This window comes from Pelecanus crispus, chromosome 11 (genome assembly GCF_030463565.1).
Source record: "Pelecanus crispus isolate bPelCri1 chromosome 11, bPelCri1.pri, whole genome shotgun sequence".
Lineage (NCBI taxonomy): Eukaryota > Metazoa > Chordata > Aves > Pelecaniformes > Pelecanidae > Pelecanus > Pelecanus crispus.
In genome coordinates, this window is record NC_134653.1 from 18,493,317 (window position 1) to 18,511,108 (window position 17,792).

The following is a 17,792-nucleotide window of genomic DNA, read 5'->3' on the forward strand; positions in this document are numbered from 1 at the left end:
AGCAGGACACCTGCTAGAAAGGGGAGGAGGGTCTGTATTGGAGATGATATGGAGATGGTCCCCGGTACATGTGACATTGGCATGCAGAAGGGAGCTGGGTCTTTTCAGGGGGCCAAGCAGCGGTGCCTCAGCCTGCCAGCCTCAGGGCCAAGCACCATCGGGGACGACACAGCAGTTGGGTTCTGTCAGCATTTCTTCTGTTTCCAAAACGATGGATTTCCTCTCAATGAAGGAAACTGACTATAGGTCTCCCCACAGTGAACTGAAGTAGTAGTAAAGATCTACCTTCTGGGCCCTATTTTCTTGTGTTAAACTGATCCATAACCCCATCCCACCTTCAAGCCCATGTAGCAATAATGCCTCAGTGGAAATTCAACCTGTTGGACCCTCATGTGTCCCTCTCCTATGACAGTAAACAATTTGTTTCAGGTTTCCATGGCAGCGTGTGGTTTCTCCTTGCTCTGCCATGAGTACATCTGAGATTGCAATGCAAGAGGAAGCAGCCTCCGTTATACTAATTTCCTGCTGCTCGGACACCTGCAGCCCAAGGGCTGGCATCACTCCATGCTCTCCTTTTGTCCCACACTGTGTGGAGAAGTTAGCCTCAATTTTGTTCCCTTTGGTTTCCCCCACCAGGGTCTCGGCAGCCTCCCGCCCAGCCTGGCCGCGTTCTGCCCTTGGGAACCCGGTACCCTGGTCTACGTCGGCTTTGGGATGCAGAAGGAAGCCTTGTTTTACAGTCTGCGCAAGAAACAGGTAACTTGTGCCTTGCCAGGGTGGCACAGGTGCTCCTCTGCTGCTGCGGGGCCGTGGCCACATTGAATGAGGTGCAGTGGGGGGAGGCACTGCTGCCCTGCGCAGAAAGCCAAGTCTGAAGGTGTGGGGTGGGCTCAGGCAAGCAGCTGCTCAGGGCAACAGCTTTTCATCTCAGAAACTCTGAATCCAGCCCAGGTAACAGGTGAGTGGCAGGGACCTGCCCCTGCCTTGGGCTGCATCTGGGCAGGCTGCCAGTCCCCACTGCCGCCCTGCTGCCTTTTGATCTGACAGGAGGGGAAGGCGTTTGCTTTCAGGAGCACTAATGGTCTCTAAATCGTTGAGTCGAGTCTCCTTTGGAAAGCTGATGCCTTTGGCAGGTTTCTGAGCTGTGAGAGGTGCTGTGCATCTGTCAGCCTCCCCTTTGAGAGGAGCCCTTTACCCTCCTAACGACTGTCACTGCAGCAGCTCTGGTCTCCTGCCTGCTCATTTCTGAGGTGTTGGTGTGTTTCTCTTGCTGGAGCACAGGTAGTTGAGAAGATGTCCTTGCCATACTTTGCCACATCCCTCAGCCTGTCTCCTGCAGCACGCTTCATGGCTGTTGGCTTCGGAGGTGAGTATCAGAGGGTGCCGTGGGCTCTGCTGCCCAGGCTGTCTTGTCCTCATGTTATCTTCCATGGGAAGAGATCTCCTGTTCTTCCTGCAATTGAGGGGAACCAAGCGTCCATTTTTCCTTTAAACAAGAGAGATGTGCACACACACCAGCCCGTGTCCTCAGACCCTGGGAGCTATAGTCCTGGGACTGCAGGTAGCTGCCCCACTCCCAGGTAGGGTATGCACCAGGCAAGGAGAAAGATCTGAGGGACACATAGGTCAGAAACAAGATGCATGAGCTCAGTCCTGTTTGTCAATGAGCAGGATTTGTCACTTGAATGAATCCTTGGGGTTATGGGCTGTCTTTGTCTCTGCTTACAAGCAAACAGCTCTGTGGCTGTGTGGGCTATAGCCTGGGAGGCAGAAAGGACCTTCCTCCAGCATGGGGATGATCAGCACCTTGCTCCTGTAGCTGTTTCTATCTGCCTGGGGAGGCAATACTTATGTCCATCCCACTCTGACAGCAGCTCCTGAGAATGGGGGGAGTTCTATGCCTGCCCCAGAGCTGCGGGGCATCCGCTGAACCTGAGGCCAGGCACTTCAGGGCGGTGTGAGACAGCAGAGTTGCACTAACGTGCGCTGCCACATCCATTACTGCAGTGTGACAATCTGACATGCAGCGTGGAGCTGCCCTGTCACGCTCTCTCCCCATTACCAGCCATTAATTGCCCGCTTGCTTCTGCACAAAGCTGTCCACTGTCACTCAGCTTATCGACTTGCAGCTCAGCAGGGGGGAGAGGTCCTGGGGGGGGGGTGACTGGGAACTGTGCTCCTGCCAGGGACAAGCCCCGTGGCAGCGGGGCCCCCTTCCCCTGGCACTAAGCCCCCTCCTTTTCCTGCAGAACGGCTCCTGAGGCTGCTGTGCTGCCCTGCCAGCAATGCGCAGGACTACGCTGGCCATGATGATGCCATCCACCTCTGCCGCTTCGCCCCCTCCGGCCGACGCCTCCTCACAGCCTCCCACAGTGCCGTCCTCCTCTGGGAGCTCACGGGCGGCTGAGCCTGGAGCCCCCTGGACCAGCGGCGCTCCTCCAGCGGGGGAGGGCCACCAGCGCCCCCGGGCCAGGCCCCGCTCCTGCGCAAGGCCCCGGTTCAGGCCTCGGCCAGGCCCCAGCCACAACCTCCCCTCCACCCGCGGGTTGCTGGGGCCGGAAGCGGCGGCGAGCCCGCAGGCTAGGCCCGGGTGGTTGCGGGATGCGTCTCACGGCCCCGTTTGCCGTTCGTTTTTTTGTTAATAAAACAACGAAAGCCGAAGCGGGGAGGTCTCGGGGTGCTGCGCCCGACCCCCACCCGCCAGGGGGCGCTGCTCTGTCCCCGTCGCTCTGCGCCGCCGCTCGCTGGTCCGGCCGGAAGCGGGGGGAGCGCGGCGGCGGCGGCGGCCCCGGGAGCGGCGGCGGCGGTGCCGCCATGAAGCGGGACGTGCGCATCCTCCTGCTGGGGGAGGGTAGGGCGGGCGGCGGGGGCATGCCGGGGCCGGGGGGGGTGGGCATCTGAGGCCCGTGGGGTGCCGTCCGGCACCGGGAGGGCCTCGCCTGCGGGCGAGGCAGAGGGGAGCGGCCGGGCCTGCCCGTGGCCCCGGCCCCGGGGGGGCTGGCGGGGCGGGAGATGTGTCCCCAGCCGTGATAGCCCCGGCGGCAGTGCCCTTCGGCCGCCGTTGCCAGCTCTGCGGGCCCCGTTTCTGGCGGCTCCTGCGGGCGGGGCCCTTCCCGAGGACTCCCTCCAGCAACCGCCGGCGAGCCGGGCTGAAGCGCTGCACCGCTTTACCGGCCTCCGCCCCGAGGTCTGCCCGCTGGGCAAGGACACCGACGTCCCCTTCGCCCGCGTGCCCAGCCGCCCCGGGCCCCGCGGGTGTGATTGATGCCGGCCGCTGGCTCCGATCGTGGCTGCCGCCTGCCGCTGTGCCCGGCCCACCTCCCACTCAGGCTCTGCCGGGCCGGTGCCAACGTCTTCCCTTTCTTTCCTAGCCCAGGTGGGGAAGACATCTCTGATCATGGCTCTGGTGGGCGAGGAGTTCCCTGAAGAGGTGAGCGTGAGGGGGGGTACTCCTGGGCCCCCGGCTGGGTGCCCTGCCAGGCAGCGGTGGGATGGCTCTGTCCCAAGTGGCACCAGCCCGAGGTGGGGGTGTCAGAGAGGTGCATGCAGCTCCTTGGGGACTGGTGACAGCCACGGGACTGGTTCACATGAGCTTAAGCCTGTGAGGACCACACGGAGCTCCAGCTGAAATGATGTTTTCTTCAGTTTTTGCTCTAATCCATGACTTGGGGCCCTGTCTGCCCTGGGGAGGGGTGTAGGTACCTCCCAGGGCCCTGCTCCCTGCTGCTGTGGGCAGCGTACTGCTGCTGGGGGTCTCTGTCCACCAGCGCAGCAGGCTGTGGGGCCCAGCCTCGCCCCCTGTGGCAGGACCATTTGTTCCCCAGCTCTAGCCTTGCTGTGGTGACACTGGCACAGAGCCCTTGGAAGGAGCTGAGCTGCGTTTCCTGCTCTTCTGTGCTTGTCTGGAGAAGGGCTTGGTGCTTTGAGCTGGGCCATCTGTGAGGAGCAGTATCTAGCCCACCTACGTGTGCCCCTTGGAGACTCTGGCTCGGTGGCTCACTGTCCCATCGTGGTTTAAATGGGGAAACAGGATTGGTCTGGCCATCAGGCAGCTTCTCCCACTGCCTGCAAGCAGATGGTACCCTCTGTGACATTTGCACTGGGAAGCATCAGCTCCAGGGGCTCAGGGAAGGACCAGCTCCATGCACCTTCCTATGCTCTCGCAGCAAAGCCCGGACAATCAGCTTAGTGCTTCTCCCAGCTGCCAAGAGGTCAGGCCAGGGAGCTGGGGGAGTACTCAGGGCTTATCTCCAGAGCTGTAGTGGGGGTGGGCAGTGCTGACTTGTCTGAAAGCTGGGTTCCCTGATGGGACTAAGCGCAGTCAGGAGCTGTGTCTCAAGCGAGGGCTCAGGGTCAGGAGGTGGTCGGAGGTTTCACTGTGGGGACACTGGCTGCGCGAGGCTGAACTGTAGCAAGCCAAGCCGCAGCTGCAGCCTGGGGGGCCAAGAGTGATCTGTGGTCTTGAGCTCATCCCATCCTGGCAGGGAGGGCGCTGGGCAGCAGCCATGTGGGGATCTGAAGTCCTTTGTCACCCGTCTTCTCAGTTGTGTTCAGTACAGCTGGCTGGAACAGAGTCTGCTGACTTTGCAGGTGCCTCCTCGCGCAGAGGAGATCACGATCCCAGCTGACGTCACACCTGAGAAGGTCCCTACACACATAGTGGACTACTCAGGTAGGGCACTGTCCCTTCTTGCTCCCTGCTGGCCTTGCTCTTCCCCTTCTGTGCCTGGCTGAGGAGAGTGGGAAGGGGTCCCTGCTGCTGGGGGCGGTTGGTGACAGCTCTCTTCCCTGTCCAGAGTCAGAGCAGACGGAGGATGAGCTGCAGGAGGAGATCGCTAAGGTGAGCGGAGCTGGGTGGGGATGTTGCTGGACAGGAGCCCATGGTGCCCGTAGCCCTGCAGCTGGCAAGTGACACATGGCTGCTCACTCTCCCCATTAGCTACCTGGAAACGTTGCAGGCAGTTGGTTATCTGTGGATTAGTGCTATTGGTTTGTTTGGAGGTTTGTTTAATCCTTCTCTGTCTTGTAAGCTGTTGTATGTGGCTTGTCCTAGCCCTCCAGGGAGCCTCCAGAAGGAGAGCGGAGAGGGGCAGCTCGCTGCCCACCAGGAGGTGGAGGAGGCTGCTGAGCAGATGATGTGTGCTTAGCCTCAGGATGTTCCTGATAGACTCAGAAGAGGGGAGGAGCAGTTGCTGAGCTTGGGCGAGAGCCCCCTGCTCCCTGCATTAGGTCCCTGTGGCTGCCTGATGAAGCAGTGGTACAGAGGAGCTGGTTTGGGAGCTGAAGCCCTGGGGAGCGCTGGGCAGGGAGGGAGGGACAGGGCTCCCACATCCCTCGGAGCAGCCATGGAGGAGTAATGCAAGCCGGCTGGCTGGGGTGGGCCCAGAGGCTCTTTTGTGCCCTGGGATTAGCCTTGGCTCTGCACAGAGGAGGACCTCTTGATTATGGATAATAAAAGTGTCTCTTCTCTGTGCATCTCACCTATGCAAAGCTATTTAATCTCTCCACCTTAGTGGTTAACGGCTAAGGAGGTGGGCTGGTGGGCACAGGGGTCCTTCTCCCTCTACCCAGACAGCAAGAGTATACAGAGGCTTAAAATGGCTCCAGGAAATCCTGCCTAAACCCTTGTGTGTCCTCAGGATTAGCACTAAACTCTCTCCTGAAAGGGCTAGTGATCCCTGCTGTCTGATTCAAATAAAGCGTTTATGTCAGCGCTGTCTGCACGGGGTCAGGGAGGGGAGGAGGGCAGTGGCTGCCAGCCCAGTGTGGGGCACAGGCAGAGCCATTGCAGGGGGGACAGTGAGGTGTGGGAGCGGGAAACTGGGGTGTCAGGTGTGGAGGCAGGTGTGCTTGTGGCAGCTCCCAAAGCAGAGGAGCCAGTCTTTGCCCCGAGCAGCCCGTTGTAGAGCTTGTGTTGACAGCGGGCGAGTCATTTCTGTTGGAGGGCTGCATGTACGTGTGCACACTCACACGCGCTCAACTGCCACTGCTGGGTTTCAGTGCAAGCATGACAGCAGTGTGGGGCAGGAGCTGCCTGGCCGTGGGGCTGGCCTGCGGCTATGGCAGGGCTGTGCCTCGGGCTCAGGCTGCCTCCGTGCTGCAGTGAGTGCACCACAGGGAGCCTTGCTCACCACCCTCTGCCACTTCTCTCTTGCAGGCCAACGTGGTCTGCGTGGTGTACGATGTCACCAAGGAGGCCACAATTGAGAAGGTAACGGGTCCCCCACCAGGCTCCTGAGCAGCCCTGCTCTGGCAGCAGCACCAGAGGGGAACGGTTCCCAGCTGGGTCCTTCCCAGCTGCCCCGGCTTTTTGGTGTGGGTGGGTACTGATTCCCACAGCCCTGTGGGGATCTGGGGTTTGAGACCCCTGCAAGCAGAGGCAAGCTGAGCACAGCCCAAGCTTGCTCCCATGTTGGCCGTTGTCCTCACACGTTGGGGGGCAACAGGCTTGTTGCATCATCCTTCTGCTGGCATCCAGCATCCCTGGGTCTGCTCTGCCTGCTGGTGCGGGGGAATGCCGGGGAGCAGATGCTGCAGGGCCCTGCTGACTGCCGCGGCGCCTGTGCTTGGGAGCTGTGCTGGGGGCTGCCTCTCCCTCCCCAGGCTGCTCTGATAGGCCTTCCCCTGTGTGTGCCTTTCAGATTCGCACAAAGTGGATCCCCATGGTGAACGGAGGAGTTGAAAAGGGCTCCAGGTACCACGTGTGGCGTAGTCCGTGGGTGCAGAATTGGGGGATTCTGGAGGCTGTGGGGTCCCCAACACCTTTGCATTGTGCAGAGGTTGCTCAGATCAAACCAGCTTTGTGGCTTGTGGCCAGACCACTATAGCAGAAGGATGTTGAGCTGAGGCAGAGCGCCATGGGAAAGGGTTCCTTCCCCCCTTGATCTCTTCTCAGCCAGGCAGGGAGAGGAAGCTGCCAGGGGAGTGAGGGAGCACAGAAGCCACAATCTGTTGGTGGATCGCTCAGGCAGAATGCTGCTGTGCTGGATTAAAGGCTTCTGAACATGTTGTTGATGGGTGAAAGCGTAAGCGGGATCAGGCAGTCTGTTTCTCCATCTGGATGCTCCCAGCCGTGGGAGGCAGGAAAGCTGCTGTGGACCTTGTGGAGGAGGGTGGGGAGGCTCCCCAGCTTGCTGCCTGGGAGCGCACATGGCTGGGGCAGGGCCAAGACCAAGAAGGGGTGGCCTCACTCGTGCTGTCTGACACTCCGTCTTTCTTCCCCAGGATCCCCATTATTTTAGTGGGAAACAAGTCTGACCTGCAGGTGGGGAGCTCCATGGATGTCATCCTGCCCATCATGAACCAGTTCTCGGAGATTGAGACCTGTGTGGAGGTGAGGGAACTGGAGGGTTTCTGCAAAGCCTCCCTGAGGGGTAGGAATGCTTGTCTGACATGAGCCAGGGAGCCTTTGTGCTTGTGGAGATCTGCCCTGCTAATGTTGCTCTGCAGAAGTACCCCTATCCGGGTCTTGAAGGCCTGTGCTTTAGGCTTTCTGTCCTTTGCCTTCCTCGCAGGGAGTGCGTTTCAGTGTCTGCCCACACCAGCTCTCCAGCTGTAACTGGTGTGGGAGCTACATACAGCCCGTGTTGGTTCTGGGGCTGTGGAATGGGCGTAGCAAAGCCAGAGCATGAGCAGGAGGTTTCCCTTTCATTTTTTCCTAATGGTGAACAGATACTGCTCTATGCTTTGATGTACAACTTGTTTGGCTCAGGGAGCTCATATCATCCTCCTTCTGCCCCTTGTCACCAGCCCATCACCTGTCCCCGCTCACAGGGCTGTTTCTTCCTTTGAATCCCCAGTGCTCTGCCAAGAACCTCAAGAACATCTCTGAGCTCTTCTACTATGCCCAGAAAGCTGTGCTGCATCCCACTGCCCCCCTCTATGACCCAGAGGAAAAGCAGGTAGGAGTCACTGCTCGCAGCCCCTGGAGGAGTCTCCTTCCTGTCACAGCGCTCTGGTCTGGTGCTGTGCTTTTGCCCCTGGGTAGGAGGGTGGAAAGTTTAGGCTAAGGCAGCCAGAACAAGGGGAAAGTGGTACCCCTGGGGGGAGCCAGCAGAGGGGAAAATACTCATCTCCTGTGCGCAGCACAGCCAGCTGAGCATATCCAGGCCAGAGAGATCTGCAAGGATCAGGGGCATGTTGGGGTAGAAGCCCTTGTGTTCCAGACCATGTGGCAGCCCTGATGGGAAGGGTCCAAGAGAAAACTTCCTTGTGGGCTGTCCTGCTTCTGACTCCCACCTCCAAAGCGGCTGTGGTACTGGCCTAGCTGGACCGTTTCCCAGCCAGTGCAGAAAGGGAACCCCTCTGCGTACAGGGTTTCAGGAAGCAGGAAGAAGGGCCGGGCTGAAGGTGGTGCCCTGTTTTTGTCACCATGGTTGGTCCCTTGTAGCTGAAACCTGCATGTGCACGAGCGCTGACCCGGATTTTCAACCTCTCGGACCAGGATAACAACCAGATCCTTAGTGATGATGAACTCAACTACTTCCAGGTAGGGCTGGCTGCAGAGCTGAGATATTCCCCAGTCCCCTGTGGAAAGCTCCTGGGGTCCCCTTTTTGTCCAGTACCAGGCAGAAAGGCTGCCCCTCTCCTGACACAGCCATCATGTTTGGATTCAGTGCTTCTGCTGTTGCACAGCTAAAGCGCTGTAGGGTGCATCTCGGAGCACGTGGGGATCCGCAGATCTTCCATCTTCACTAAGCTTGGGCCGAGTTTGCTCTGCAGTGGCAAGAGCAGGAGGCTTTGGAGGTGTTGAGTCATATGTTATTGAGATGCTGAAGAACAGGGGTTTGGTCAAGGTCTAAGGCAGTAATCCCTGAGCTGGATGGATTTTCTCGCCTAGAAACACTGTCTCCTTGCCAGGGGAGAGGGGTGCTGGCGAGACAGAGGGTTGTGCTGTCTGTGTGCTTTGCTGATGATGACCTTCTTTCTCCTGGGAGGTAGAAGTCCTGTTTTGGAAACCCACTGGCTCCCCAGGCCCTGGAGGACGTGAAGATGGTTGTGTGGAAGAACACCACGGATGGGGTGCAGGACAATGGCCTGACATTGAATGGTAACAGCAAGAGGGCTCCGTGTCCCTTCCCAGCAAGGGATGGAGGGACCCATCTCCTTCAGCACATTGTGAGGGGCCCTGTCCTCGAGCTGAGCTCCTAGTTCTCATTCCAAGCCTAATTAGTCCCTCTTCTCAAAGCAACCCTGAGCCAGCAGTGGCTACTAGAGCTGTCTGTCCAAGCAGCCTGTTTTCCCAGGGAAAGCGTGGTCCCGAGGAGTGGATCCCTGAGGCCCAGTGCTCAGTTCGCCCCACTGTGTCTGAGCCGCCTGATCTCTCCTGCAGGTTTCCTGTTCCTCAATACGCTCTTCATCCAGAGGGGCCGACATGAGACCACCTGGACCATCCTTCGCCGCTTTGGGTACGATGACGAGCTGGAGCTGACGGATGACTATCTCTACCCACAGTGCGTATCCTGCCATGGAGTGGGGTGGGCAGGGTCTGACATCCCCGTGGTGTGCAACTCAGGCTCCCCAGCACCTTTGCTGGCTCCTTTCTGCACCCTGAGGTCTACCCCGTTCCTCAGCTGAGGCTGAATCCACACCCTTAGCTCCTTGCCAGGTTCGTGCTCCTCACATTCCCCTGTGGGCAGAAGCTGACACACGGGGTTGGTGACAAATATAGTGGTCCTTGGAGTTGCTGACTGTGCTGCTGGTTCTGATGTAGGCAGGCAAGGAGGTGGGCAATGAAGGCCTGTCCCTGACTTCCCTTGACATCAGCAAGGTGTTTTTGAAGGCTGTTTTGTCTCTGACTGAGCTGAGGCAGAATGGCTCTGTCGGGAACAGCAAGCTGTCAGCATAGCCCTCCTGGCTGATTGTGCAGCTGCTGTCTCTTCTCTGCTCCCTGCCACCCTGGAGGTGGTGATCTGGCAGTAATGAAAGGGTTTGGCTTGTGAGCTGCCTCATCCTCCCCCCAGACAGCAGGCTGTGCGGGGAGGTGACAGGGCCTGCGCTGGTGGAAAGTACCCCAGGGTTAGTGCTGTGCCCTACTGAAGCCCTGGGCACAAAGCAGAGCAAGGGCTCCCTGGCTGCTTGGGCAGCACGGATGTGCTGAGGAGAGGCCACTGTGCGCCCTCAGGGGCTTCTCCCCAAAACAAGGTGTGAGAAACAGCTGTGTCAAGGAATAGCCAGGCCTGGAGACAACTGCTGGCCTTGAGCAGGGAGGGAGCGGGGAACTGTGTGCTCTGGGTGAGATCTGGCTTGGCCAAAGACCCTCTCACACGTTACCCCTCGTTCAGGGCTTGAGGAGGCTCACTTGGGTCTCTTCCGACAGGTTCCGCCTTCCTCCTGGCTGCTCCACGGAGCTCAACCACTTGGGCTACCAGTTCCTGCAGCGGCTGTTTGAAAAGCACGACAAGGTGGGCAGCGCGTGGTAGAGCTGCCTGGGGAGGCAGTGCTCTCTGCTAGGCCTGCACTTTTGGGCGTAGCTGCTCTCCTGTCCACCCCGCTGTTCCAGGGAGCAGACGTGGTGCCAGTGAAGGGCTTTCCTCTGCCACAGTGCTCCCTTTGCAGCTTTTTGCCGAGGCTTTGGGAGCAGGAGGTGGTCACAGCGAGCTGTAGGTAGTCTAATGGCAGCAGCATGTCAAGGGCATGGGGTTGTGGTCACTACTCTTGACCAAAGGGTAGCCAGTGAAGTTTTGGGCCTTCAGGGGTCGGGTCGTTAACATCAAACTGGCATAGCCCCTCATAGTGCCTGGCTGCAGCACACAGGGTGGCAGGGAAAGCAAGCATGGCTGCTGGCCTGCAGCCATGGACCAAGCACAAGCATCCGCATGGCTGCCAGCCCTGTGGAGGGGGTGCCAGGCCAGAGAGAGGAAGAGAAAGCAACTGATTTGCGCCATACTCTGGCTCTTTGGAGAGTGGGAGAAGGGGATGTATTGGATCTGCATGCACCTGCTCGGACTAGTTATTCAGATGCTGATGTGCACCTGGGGTATGGCAGCTCTGTGGCCACAGGGAATTGCAGCACACAGTCGATGCACGTCCCTGTGTGCCCAGATGCCAGCAGATCCTCTGTGGCATGGCCTTGTGGCATGCCAGGCTGAAGGTGCTGCCTTGGCATGTGGTTAGCTGGTGGCCAGTGGCCCGGCAGCCGCAGACAGACCTTGGGTCAATTACCCTGCAGCGTGGAAGGCCAGGCTGGACCAATGCAGGCTGCTGCAGGGTGGCTGGCCCCAGGGAAGCTCAGGGCTTCAGGGTGAGTGTGGACAGGTCCTGCCCGGTAGCAGGGCTGCCACTGCTTCCAGCTACAATCACAGAGCAGAATTGGCCTGTCTCTTGTGCAGTGATGGAAGTCCCTGGGGCACAGGCTCTCTGCATGCTCACGCAGCTCTGGCCTTGCTTGCAATTGATTTCTGCCATTGAAAGCATCCCTGTGTCATTCTGCCGCAGCGAGCAAGGTGGCTTGTGTGCCATGGACTCTCGCTGGACCCCAACAATGCAGAGAGCTGCCGGTGTGTGTGTGGGCTGCGTCCCGCCTCAGCTGCTGACTCCCCTTTGTTTCGGCAGGACCAGGACGGAGCCCTCTCCCCCGCAGAGCTGCAGAACTTCTTCAGTGTCTTCCCCTGCGTGCCCTGGGGTCCCAAGCTCTACAACACGGTATGCACCACTGATAAAGGCCTGCTTTCCCTGCATGGATTCCTCTGCCAGTGGACGTAAGCTCAGTCCCTTTCCCCTGCCTTTAGTCGCATTGCTTAGCCCTTGCTGACCTTGTTGGCTTCCCGGTGCGCTCTGTCTCTCCAGGCTTGTGGCTTACCTGGATGTGCGGCACTGTCTTGAGTGCCTGGGCTACCTGGGCTACCCCATCCTCTCAGAGCAGGACTCCCAGACACAAGCCCTCATGGGTATGGCCATGCCCTCCCCTCCTGTCACGGCTCAGGTCCCTCCTCTCGCTCACCCAGCCTCTCTCCTGCCAGTGACCCGGGAGAAGAGGATCGACCTGGAGAAAGGCCAGACCCAGAGAAATGTCTTCCTCTGCAAGGTGCTGGGATCAAGGGGTGCAGGCAAGTCCGCCTTCCTGCAGGCCTTCCTCGGCAGGAGCCTCGCGGTGAGTGGCTGCTCCCCGCTCCGTCCGCACTGAGGCAGGGCATCCCGATGGAGCAGGAGGCAGAGCTGTGAGGCTCTTGAGCGATCTGCCTGATGGCACCTCCCTGCCCATGACGAGGCCCCAGCGTCCTGGCAAAGGGCTTCACACCCCACTCCATGCCAGCAGTGCCAGTTGCTGTGGCTCTTGAATCCTTAATTTTGCCTAAGGCAGCAGGCCCACTCCCTCTGCTTGTCCTGAGGATCTGGAGGGGTTGTGCCTTTCCTGGGCAGCCGTATCTCCCCAAGGTGATGCTGGCTTTCCCTGCCTGTTACGAACGGCCCCGCATCTCATGGCATGCTCCAGCTGGCCATCACGTTGCTGTTACGTCACGGGGCTTGGGGCAGTGTGAAATGCTCTCCCTCCCCCAAGCACTGCTCTTGCTCCCTGCTGTCTGATATATTGTGTTTTCATCGGTGGCAGGCCCAGAGGGAGAACCCAGGAGAGCCGTCCCTCTATGCAATCAACACGGTGCAGGTCAACGGCCAGGAAAAGTACCTTATAGTAAGTCAGGGAGAGGAGGGAACTGCTGCTGTGTCTGGCTTGCAGCAGGGCTGGGCTGTGTCACCCCATATTGCTGCAGTGCCATCCCAGCACCCTTGGGCTGGGCTGTGGCTGCGGTCACGCTGTCCCAGTCCCTGTGCTGGTGTGAGAAACAGCCAGCCGATCTCCTTGAGATGGTGCTGTGCCACACGTCCTTTCCCTTCCTGCCCCAGCTGTATGAGGTCAGCGCTGACACGAAGTTTGTGAAGCCGTCGGACGCAGCCTGTGATGTTGCCTGCTTCATCTATGACCTGAGCGACCCCAGATCCTTCAGCTACTGTGCCACCATTTATAAGGTAGCTGGCAGGGGCCCTCTGGGACTTCAGCCTTTGCATGGCAGCCCCATGTCTCCCAGGGTTTGGTTGCTTACCCCTCGCTGGGACTTCTCTGTCTCTGCAGCAACACTACATGGACAGCCAGATCCCCTGCATCTTCGTGGCCTCCAAGACAGACCTGCCAGAAGCGAGTCAGCAGCCCGGGCTCTCCCCGGCTGAGTTCTGCTACAAGCACTGCCTCCCACCACCCTTCCTCTTCTCCTGCCACGGCCAGGACCCACCTGGCACCGCCATCTACACCAAGCTGGCCACTGCTGCCACCTTCCCGTTAGTATCCTTCCCATGGAGGGGGCTCTTGACTGGGAGCAGAGCTTGGGGAGGGGGGCTGTGTCTGAACCCTGCCTCCACTGCATTGCTTTTGGTTTGGTTTCTCTCTAGCTTTTGGTGTCATCTGCTCCTACAAGTAATTGAAACAAAAGGGCCATTTCTTCCCCTGCTCGGAGAGGGTGGAAGCTCTCTTCTGCCTTGTGTGTCTCTCTTGGCAGATTTATTAGATAGAACCTGCCACAGGAGTTTTTATTTTTGAAGCCTAAGATAAAAAATACTGAAGGGGAGTAGCCAGCCTCGTTTGCTAAGGCCCATAGAGGGGGCAGCTGTTTTCTCCTGATGAGGTGGATCAGACTGAAAAAGAGGTCAGTGAAGTGAGACAGTGAAGTTCACACAGCCTCCCTTTGGGAAGGAACTGCACCTGCAAGGGGCTGGGTAATGGGGTAGGGTGGCAGCCGGGCTGGTCATGGGCAGTGATGGGAGATGTGGGAAGGAGAACATGTCTGCCTGTGGCATCGCAGGCCTCTGCTTGAGGGTTGGAGGGGCCTGAAAGCTGAGGGTTGGTGCAACGCCCGGGGCAGAGCCCTCCCGGGGAGAACGTGTGTGTGGGTGCGTTGGAAGACAGGATGGGATTACTAGTGAGTGGTTTTCCCTCTAGCTTCTTTTCAATAAACAACTTTATTTTTAGAGCTGACACTTTTTTTCCCTCTGCAGTATTAAAATTTAAATATTCTTAATATATCTTAGGGTATGTGGTATAAATAAATAACGGCGTAATGGAGGGCCAGGGATTGGCTGTTCTCCCCTGATTTAGTGAAGAATGAATAATAGATATGTCTTTCCTCCTCGGAGAGGAGCATGTTGATGCAGGACAGCACGTGTTTAGGAAGGGAATGTGTACTCTCAGGCAGGACTGCGCCCCTTCCCTCGCTGCCCTTAGGTCGGTGTCACTGGCTGTGCCAGTGTCTCTGCCTGCATCCGCTTCTGGGTCTTCGTGCACTTGGAGTTGTAAAAGCAGCTTGACCTAGAAAGGAAGATACATACCTCCTTGCTCGTACTAATTATTTAGGTGTTGGTGTGCTATTTCCAGACCATGGGAGGGTAAAGCCACATCCGTCCCACCAGTGGGGTGGGAAGCCATCGTTTGGCTTGATGATGCCAGGCGGCGGGTGCTCTGGCTCGCAGTGCCGGGGAGCCTCTCACTGCTCTCTGCATTCAGCTGGGCTGTATCCCCCAGCCTGGAGCTGCGCCATGGTCATCATCCATCCCCCCCAGGGACATCCCAACCTCTCTGCTCGGGGGGGAAGCACTCCAGGCTGCCGGGGAGCTTGGCGTTTGTACAGCCATCTCTGCGCACTTTGCTTACTGGCCTCTTCTCTCTTTCGTTGCAGCCACTTGAACGCCGTGGAGCTGGGAGCCGCGTCCTTCTGGCTCCGGGTGGCTCTGGGGGCCACGGTGACTGCTCTGGTAGGGTTCACGCTGTACCGCGTGCTAGCCAAGAACAAATGAGAGTCGCTCTCTACCCCGTCCTCCCTGTGACACCAGCGTTCCCCTCCTGAATGACGCCCCAGTGCGGGGCCCTGCCTCAAGCTGGTCCCTGGTGGGAAATCCTCCTTTCCCCTCAGCCTGGATTGCAGGACCAGTGAAACCGGACTTCCCAGCACCAGCAGGATAGATCCCCCGGCACCGGCCAGCCTAACCCTGCTGGCCTCTGCTGCCTCCTTGCCCATGTGGCTCCTGCCCAGCTGTGGCAGCAGGGGACAGGGCAGCTCTGCCTGGGGGCTCCACTTCACCAGCAGCTGGAGGATCACCCCCATCTTTTATTCTGTTAATTTTTTTAATGTTTGTTTTTAAGCTCAAACATGAGTGTTTCAGTATCTGTTGGGCCGGGCACATCCCTTTCCTAGAGGGCTGTGCTGGTGCCCTCAATTCTGGGGGGCAGCACTCCTGGAGCCCCTGGGGCCTCCAGCAGCAGCAGAGCTGTCCAATAGGCTCATGGCTTTGGTTCCCTGGGGCACAACTCCATCCCCAGTCCCTGTTTCCCTCTGCTAGCACTGGGAAAGGCAGCTGTGGAGAGCCAGGTGCTTACACTCCCCCAAACCCCTGTGTTTTGGGGTCACTCCTGGCCCTTGCTGGGATGCTGTGGGTACAGCCCCCTGCCCTGGGCTGCAAGGGGAGGGAGTGATACCTGGGACATGTCCAAGGCCCCTTATCGCTCTTGTTTCTGCACAAAAATACTCAAGAGTCCTGCAGCATGCCAGGCCCTTGGCCCATCTGCCCTCCTCCCCTCCCTGTCTGTGTGGCTCACCCCCTCCCCACCCCTGCCCTGGCCACCAGTATTCATGGCCACCAGTATTCACTGGGCCCCAGGAGCCCTGGTAAGCTGGGGAGGGCTGTGAGGGCACAGGGTGCTGGGCTACACTCCCGAGGGCAGGCTGCAGTCCATTCCTGGCAGTGCCATTGCTGAGCTGGTGCCACGCCATGCCATACTCTGGCGTATGGCCCTTGTCCTGCTCTCCCCTCTGTGGGGCACTGGCCGTGCTGAGGCTGTCCCAGAGCGTGAGGCTCTGGGCGTTGCATCTCCTGGTACGACTGGAAGCCTTTTCTGCCCCGTCCCCTGCCTGCACCCAAGCCAGCCTTAGCTGCCAGGCAGCTGCTACGACTTCAGCCCAGCACAAATCTGTGGCCAGAGTCCTGTAGCATCCCTGTCTCTGAGTCCCAAAGAGTGAGGCCAGCCTGTGCTGGCCTCCATACTCAGCTCGCACCCATCCCTGGGCTTCCATCCTGCCGGACGGGAGCCCAGGTCAGCTCCTGGCTCAGTGACACTAGCTCTTAGGCTTTTCAAGCACACTCAGGGTAGGTTTATTTGCAGGCAGCTGCTGGGGCAGCACCAAGGTACAGCTGGAGCTGCTTTTCTGTATGTTTTGTCTATTTAAATTTTTTATTGTGGCCTGGAGCCGGTGAGGGGGTTGAGAAGTCGCTGGTTAGCAGCCAGCAGCTCTTACGGAGGCGGTTTCCAGGGTGGTAACCCCATCCTGCCAGTCCCCAGTGCAGGCTGGATGAGGGGTCCCGGCCTGTGCTGGAGCTGTTCTGCCAGTCAGGCACCCACTGCCATCACGCTCACTGCTGGCCCATGGTTCATGGCATGGTGTTTCCTTATCCCCTCTCCATGCCCGAGCCCACCGCGCGTGGCTCTGCTAGCCAGGCCTCTGTCTGGTAGTCTGACCCCGCTCCCGGCACAGGTCCAGGTCTGGCAAAGCCATACCGTTTTAGGAGGTTTGTTCTCTACATGAAAATAAATTTTTACACACCTTCCGCTTGCACACCGTGTCCTGCGTCTCCTGGGGAGCAGGACCCCTCACCCCTCTTGGGGATGTACAAAGCCCGGGGCCTCCCTTGGCTGCAGTGTGAGCGAGGAGACCCCAAGGGCCTAGGCTGCACGCCCGGTTTGGGGGCAGTTACAGGGATTTAGGACAAAAGCTGAAGCCTGGCCCTGTGGGCCAAGGCTCAGGGCTGGCCCAGGGCTCCTTGGTGCTTGGGGACATGGATGCCTCTGCAACAAGTGCCAGCCAGTGGGGAGAGACAGGGAAGGAGGTGGTGGGTGGCAGGATGTCACAGGCGGCGGGAAGCAGGAGACATGGCTGCCCCTGTGCCCCTGGGAGCCATGGCTCTGCGTGCCCATCCCCATGCGGGGGTTAGGGGCTCCCTGCTTCCCTGCAGCCATCTTCCCCCTGCACGCCTGCAGTTCCTGGGGCTGTGCCGCTTCCCCTGCCTGCTCCCATTTCCCCATGGCAGCTTTTCCCCCAGCTATTTCTGTCTCTGCAGGCTCAGCCGCAGGCGCTGGGCACTGGGAACACGGGCGCAGCTGGGGAAAAGGCTTTTTCCAGCACCTCTCCAGGGCCTCTGCTCTGAGGCTGGATAAGACCAGACTGCTCCCCTGTGTGTGAGGGGGTCGCTCTGGGCTGCCGGGGTGGGGGAGGAGACCCTTCCCACAATGGCAAACCGGGGTGACTGGGTAGTGTCGGGGAGGGAGCATGGCCAGTGCCACCGTGCAGGGCGGAGGAGGCGATGCCAAGGTGGATGGGACACGCAGTGCTCCCTGGTGAGTCCAAGCCGGGCTGGGCCGCATGGGAGCAGCAGGCTCACGTGCCATGGTGCATATTAATAGTGCCAGCGTGCTGGAGCTGCGCACACTATGCCAGGGCAGGCGTGGGGCAGGCGATGCACATGGCAGGGCTGTGGGAGCTCACCCACGGCTGCACGCAGTCCCCGAGGAAGGAGGCCGGGCGTTGCCCCGCTGCCTGGCATCTCTGCCTGCCCTGTGCCAGCTGGCATCATCACAGCCCCCGTCTGCTGCCTCACAGCTCCTCTGCGCGGGACGGGGGCAGCCCTGTGCCATGGCAGGCTGTGAAGCCCAGAGCTCACCTGGGCTCACTGAGAGAGCTCCATGGGGCTGAGCTGCGGCCCAGGGGAGTAGGGATGGTGCCGGGGCTGGGTGCTGGGGACGTGCCACCCCGCGG

The 17,792-nt window shown here is 59.4% G+C and overlaps 2 protein-coding genes across 7 annotated transcripts in view; both read left to right on the forward strand.

Moving 5' to 3' along the window:
- WDR90 (WD repeat domain 90) overlaps positions 1-2,407 on the forward strand; it is a gene marked incomplete at its 5' end in the record, with an annotated part of 30,015 nt that extends 27,608 nt beyond the window's left edge. Inside the window, 3 exons of the mRNA XM_075718916.1 lie at positions 637-756; positions 1,282-1,366; positions 2,250-2,407. Of these exons, the coding sequence (XP_075575031.1) occupies positions 637-756; positions 1,282-1,366; positions 2,250-2,407 (363 nt within the window). The remainder of the gene's footprint in view (positions 1-636; positions 757-1,281; positions 1,367-2,249) is intronic.
- Positions 2,408-2,814: 407 nt separating this feature from the next.
- RHOT2 (ras homolog family member T2) lies at positions 2,815-15,695 on the forward strand. 6 transcript variants are annotated; one of them, XM_075718102.1, is made up of 19 exons: positions 2,815-2,851; positions 3,372-3,430; positions 4,591-4,672; positions 4,797-4,840; positions 6,158-6,211; positions 6,642-6,694; positions 7,225-7,333; positions 7,800-7,901; positions 8,390-8,488; positions 8,941-9,049; positions 9,332-9,452; positions 10,319-10,403; positions 11,554-11,699; positions 11,788-11,888; positions 11,961-12,091; positions 12,551-12,631; positions 12,844-12,966; positions 13,070-13,272; positions 14,664-15,695. In XM_075718102.1, the coding sequence occupies exons 1-19, from the start codon at positions 2,815-2,817 to the stop codon at positions 14,779-14,781; spliced, it is 1,857 nt and encodes a 618-aa protein (XP_075574217.1). In that variant the 3' UTR covers positions 14,782-15,695. The 6 variants fall into 6 exon arrangements, with proteins under 6 accessions (XP_075574217.1, XP_075574218.1, XP_075574221.1 ...); XM_075718103.1 differs by having other exon boundaries at positions 11,961-12,088; XM_075718106.1 differs by lacking the exon at positions 8,390-8,488 and having other exon boundaries at positions 11,961-12,088.
- Positions 15,696-17,792: the final 2,097 nt, after the last annotated feature.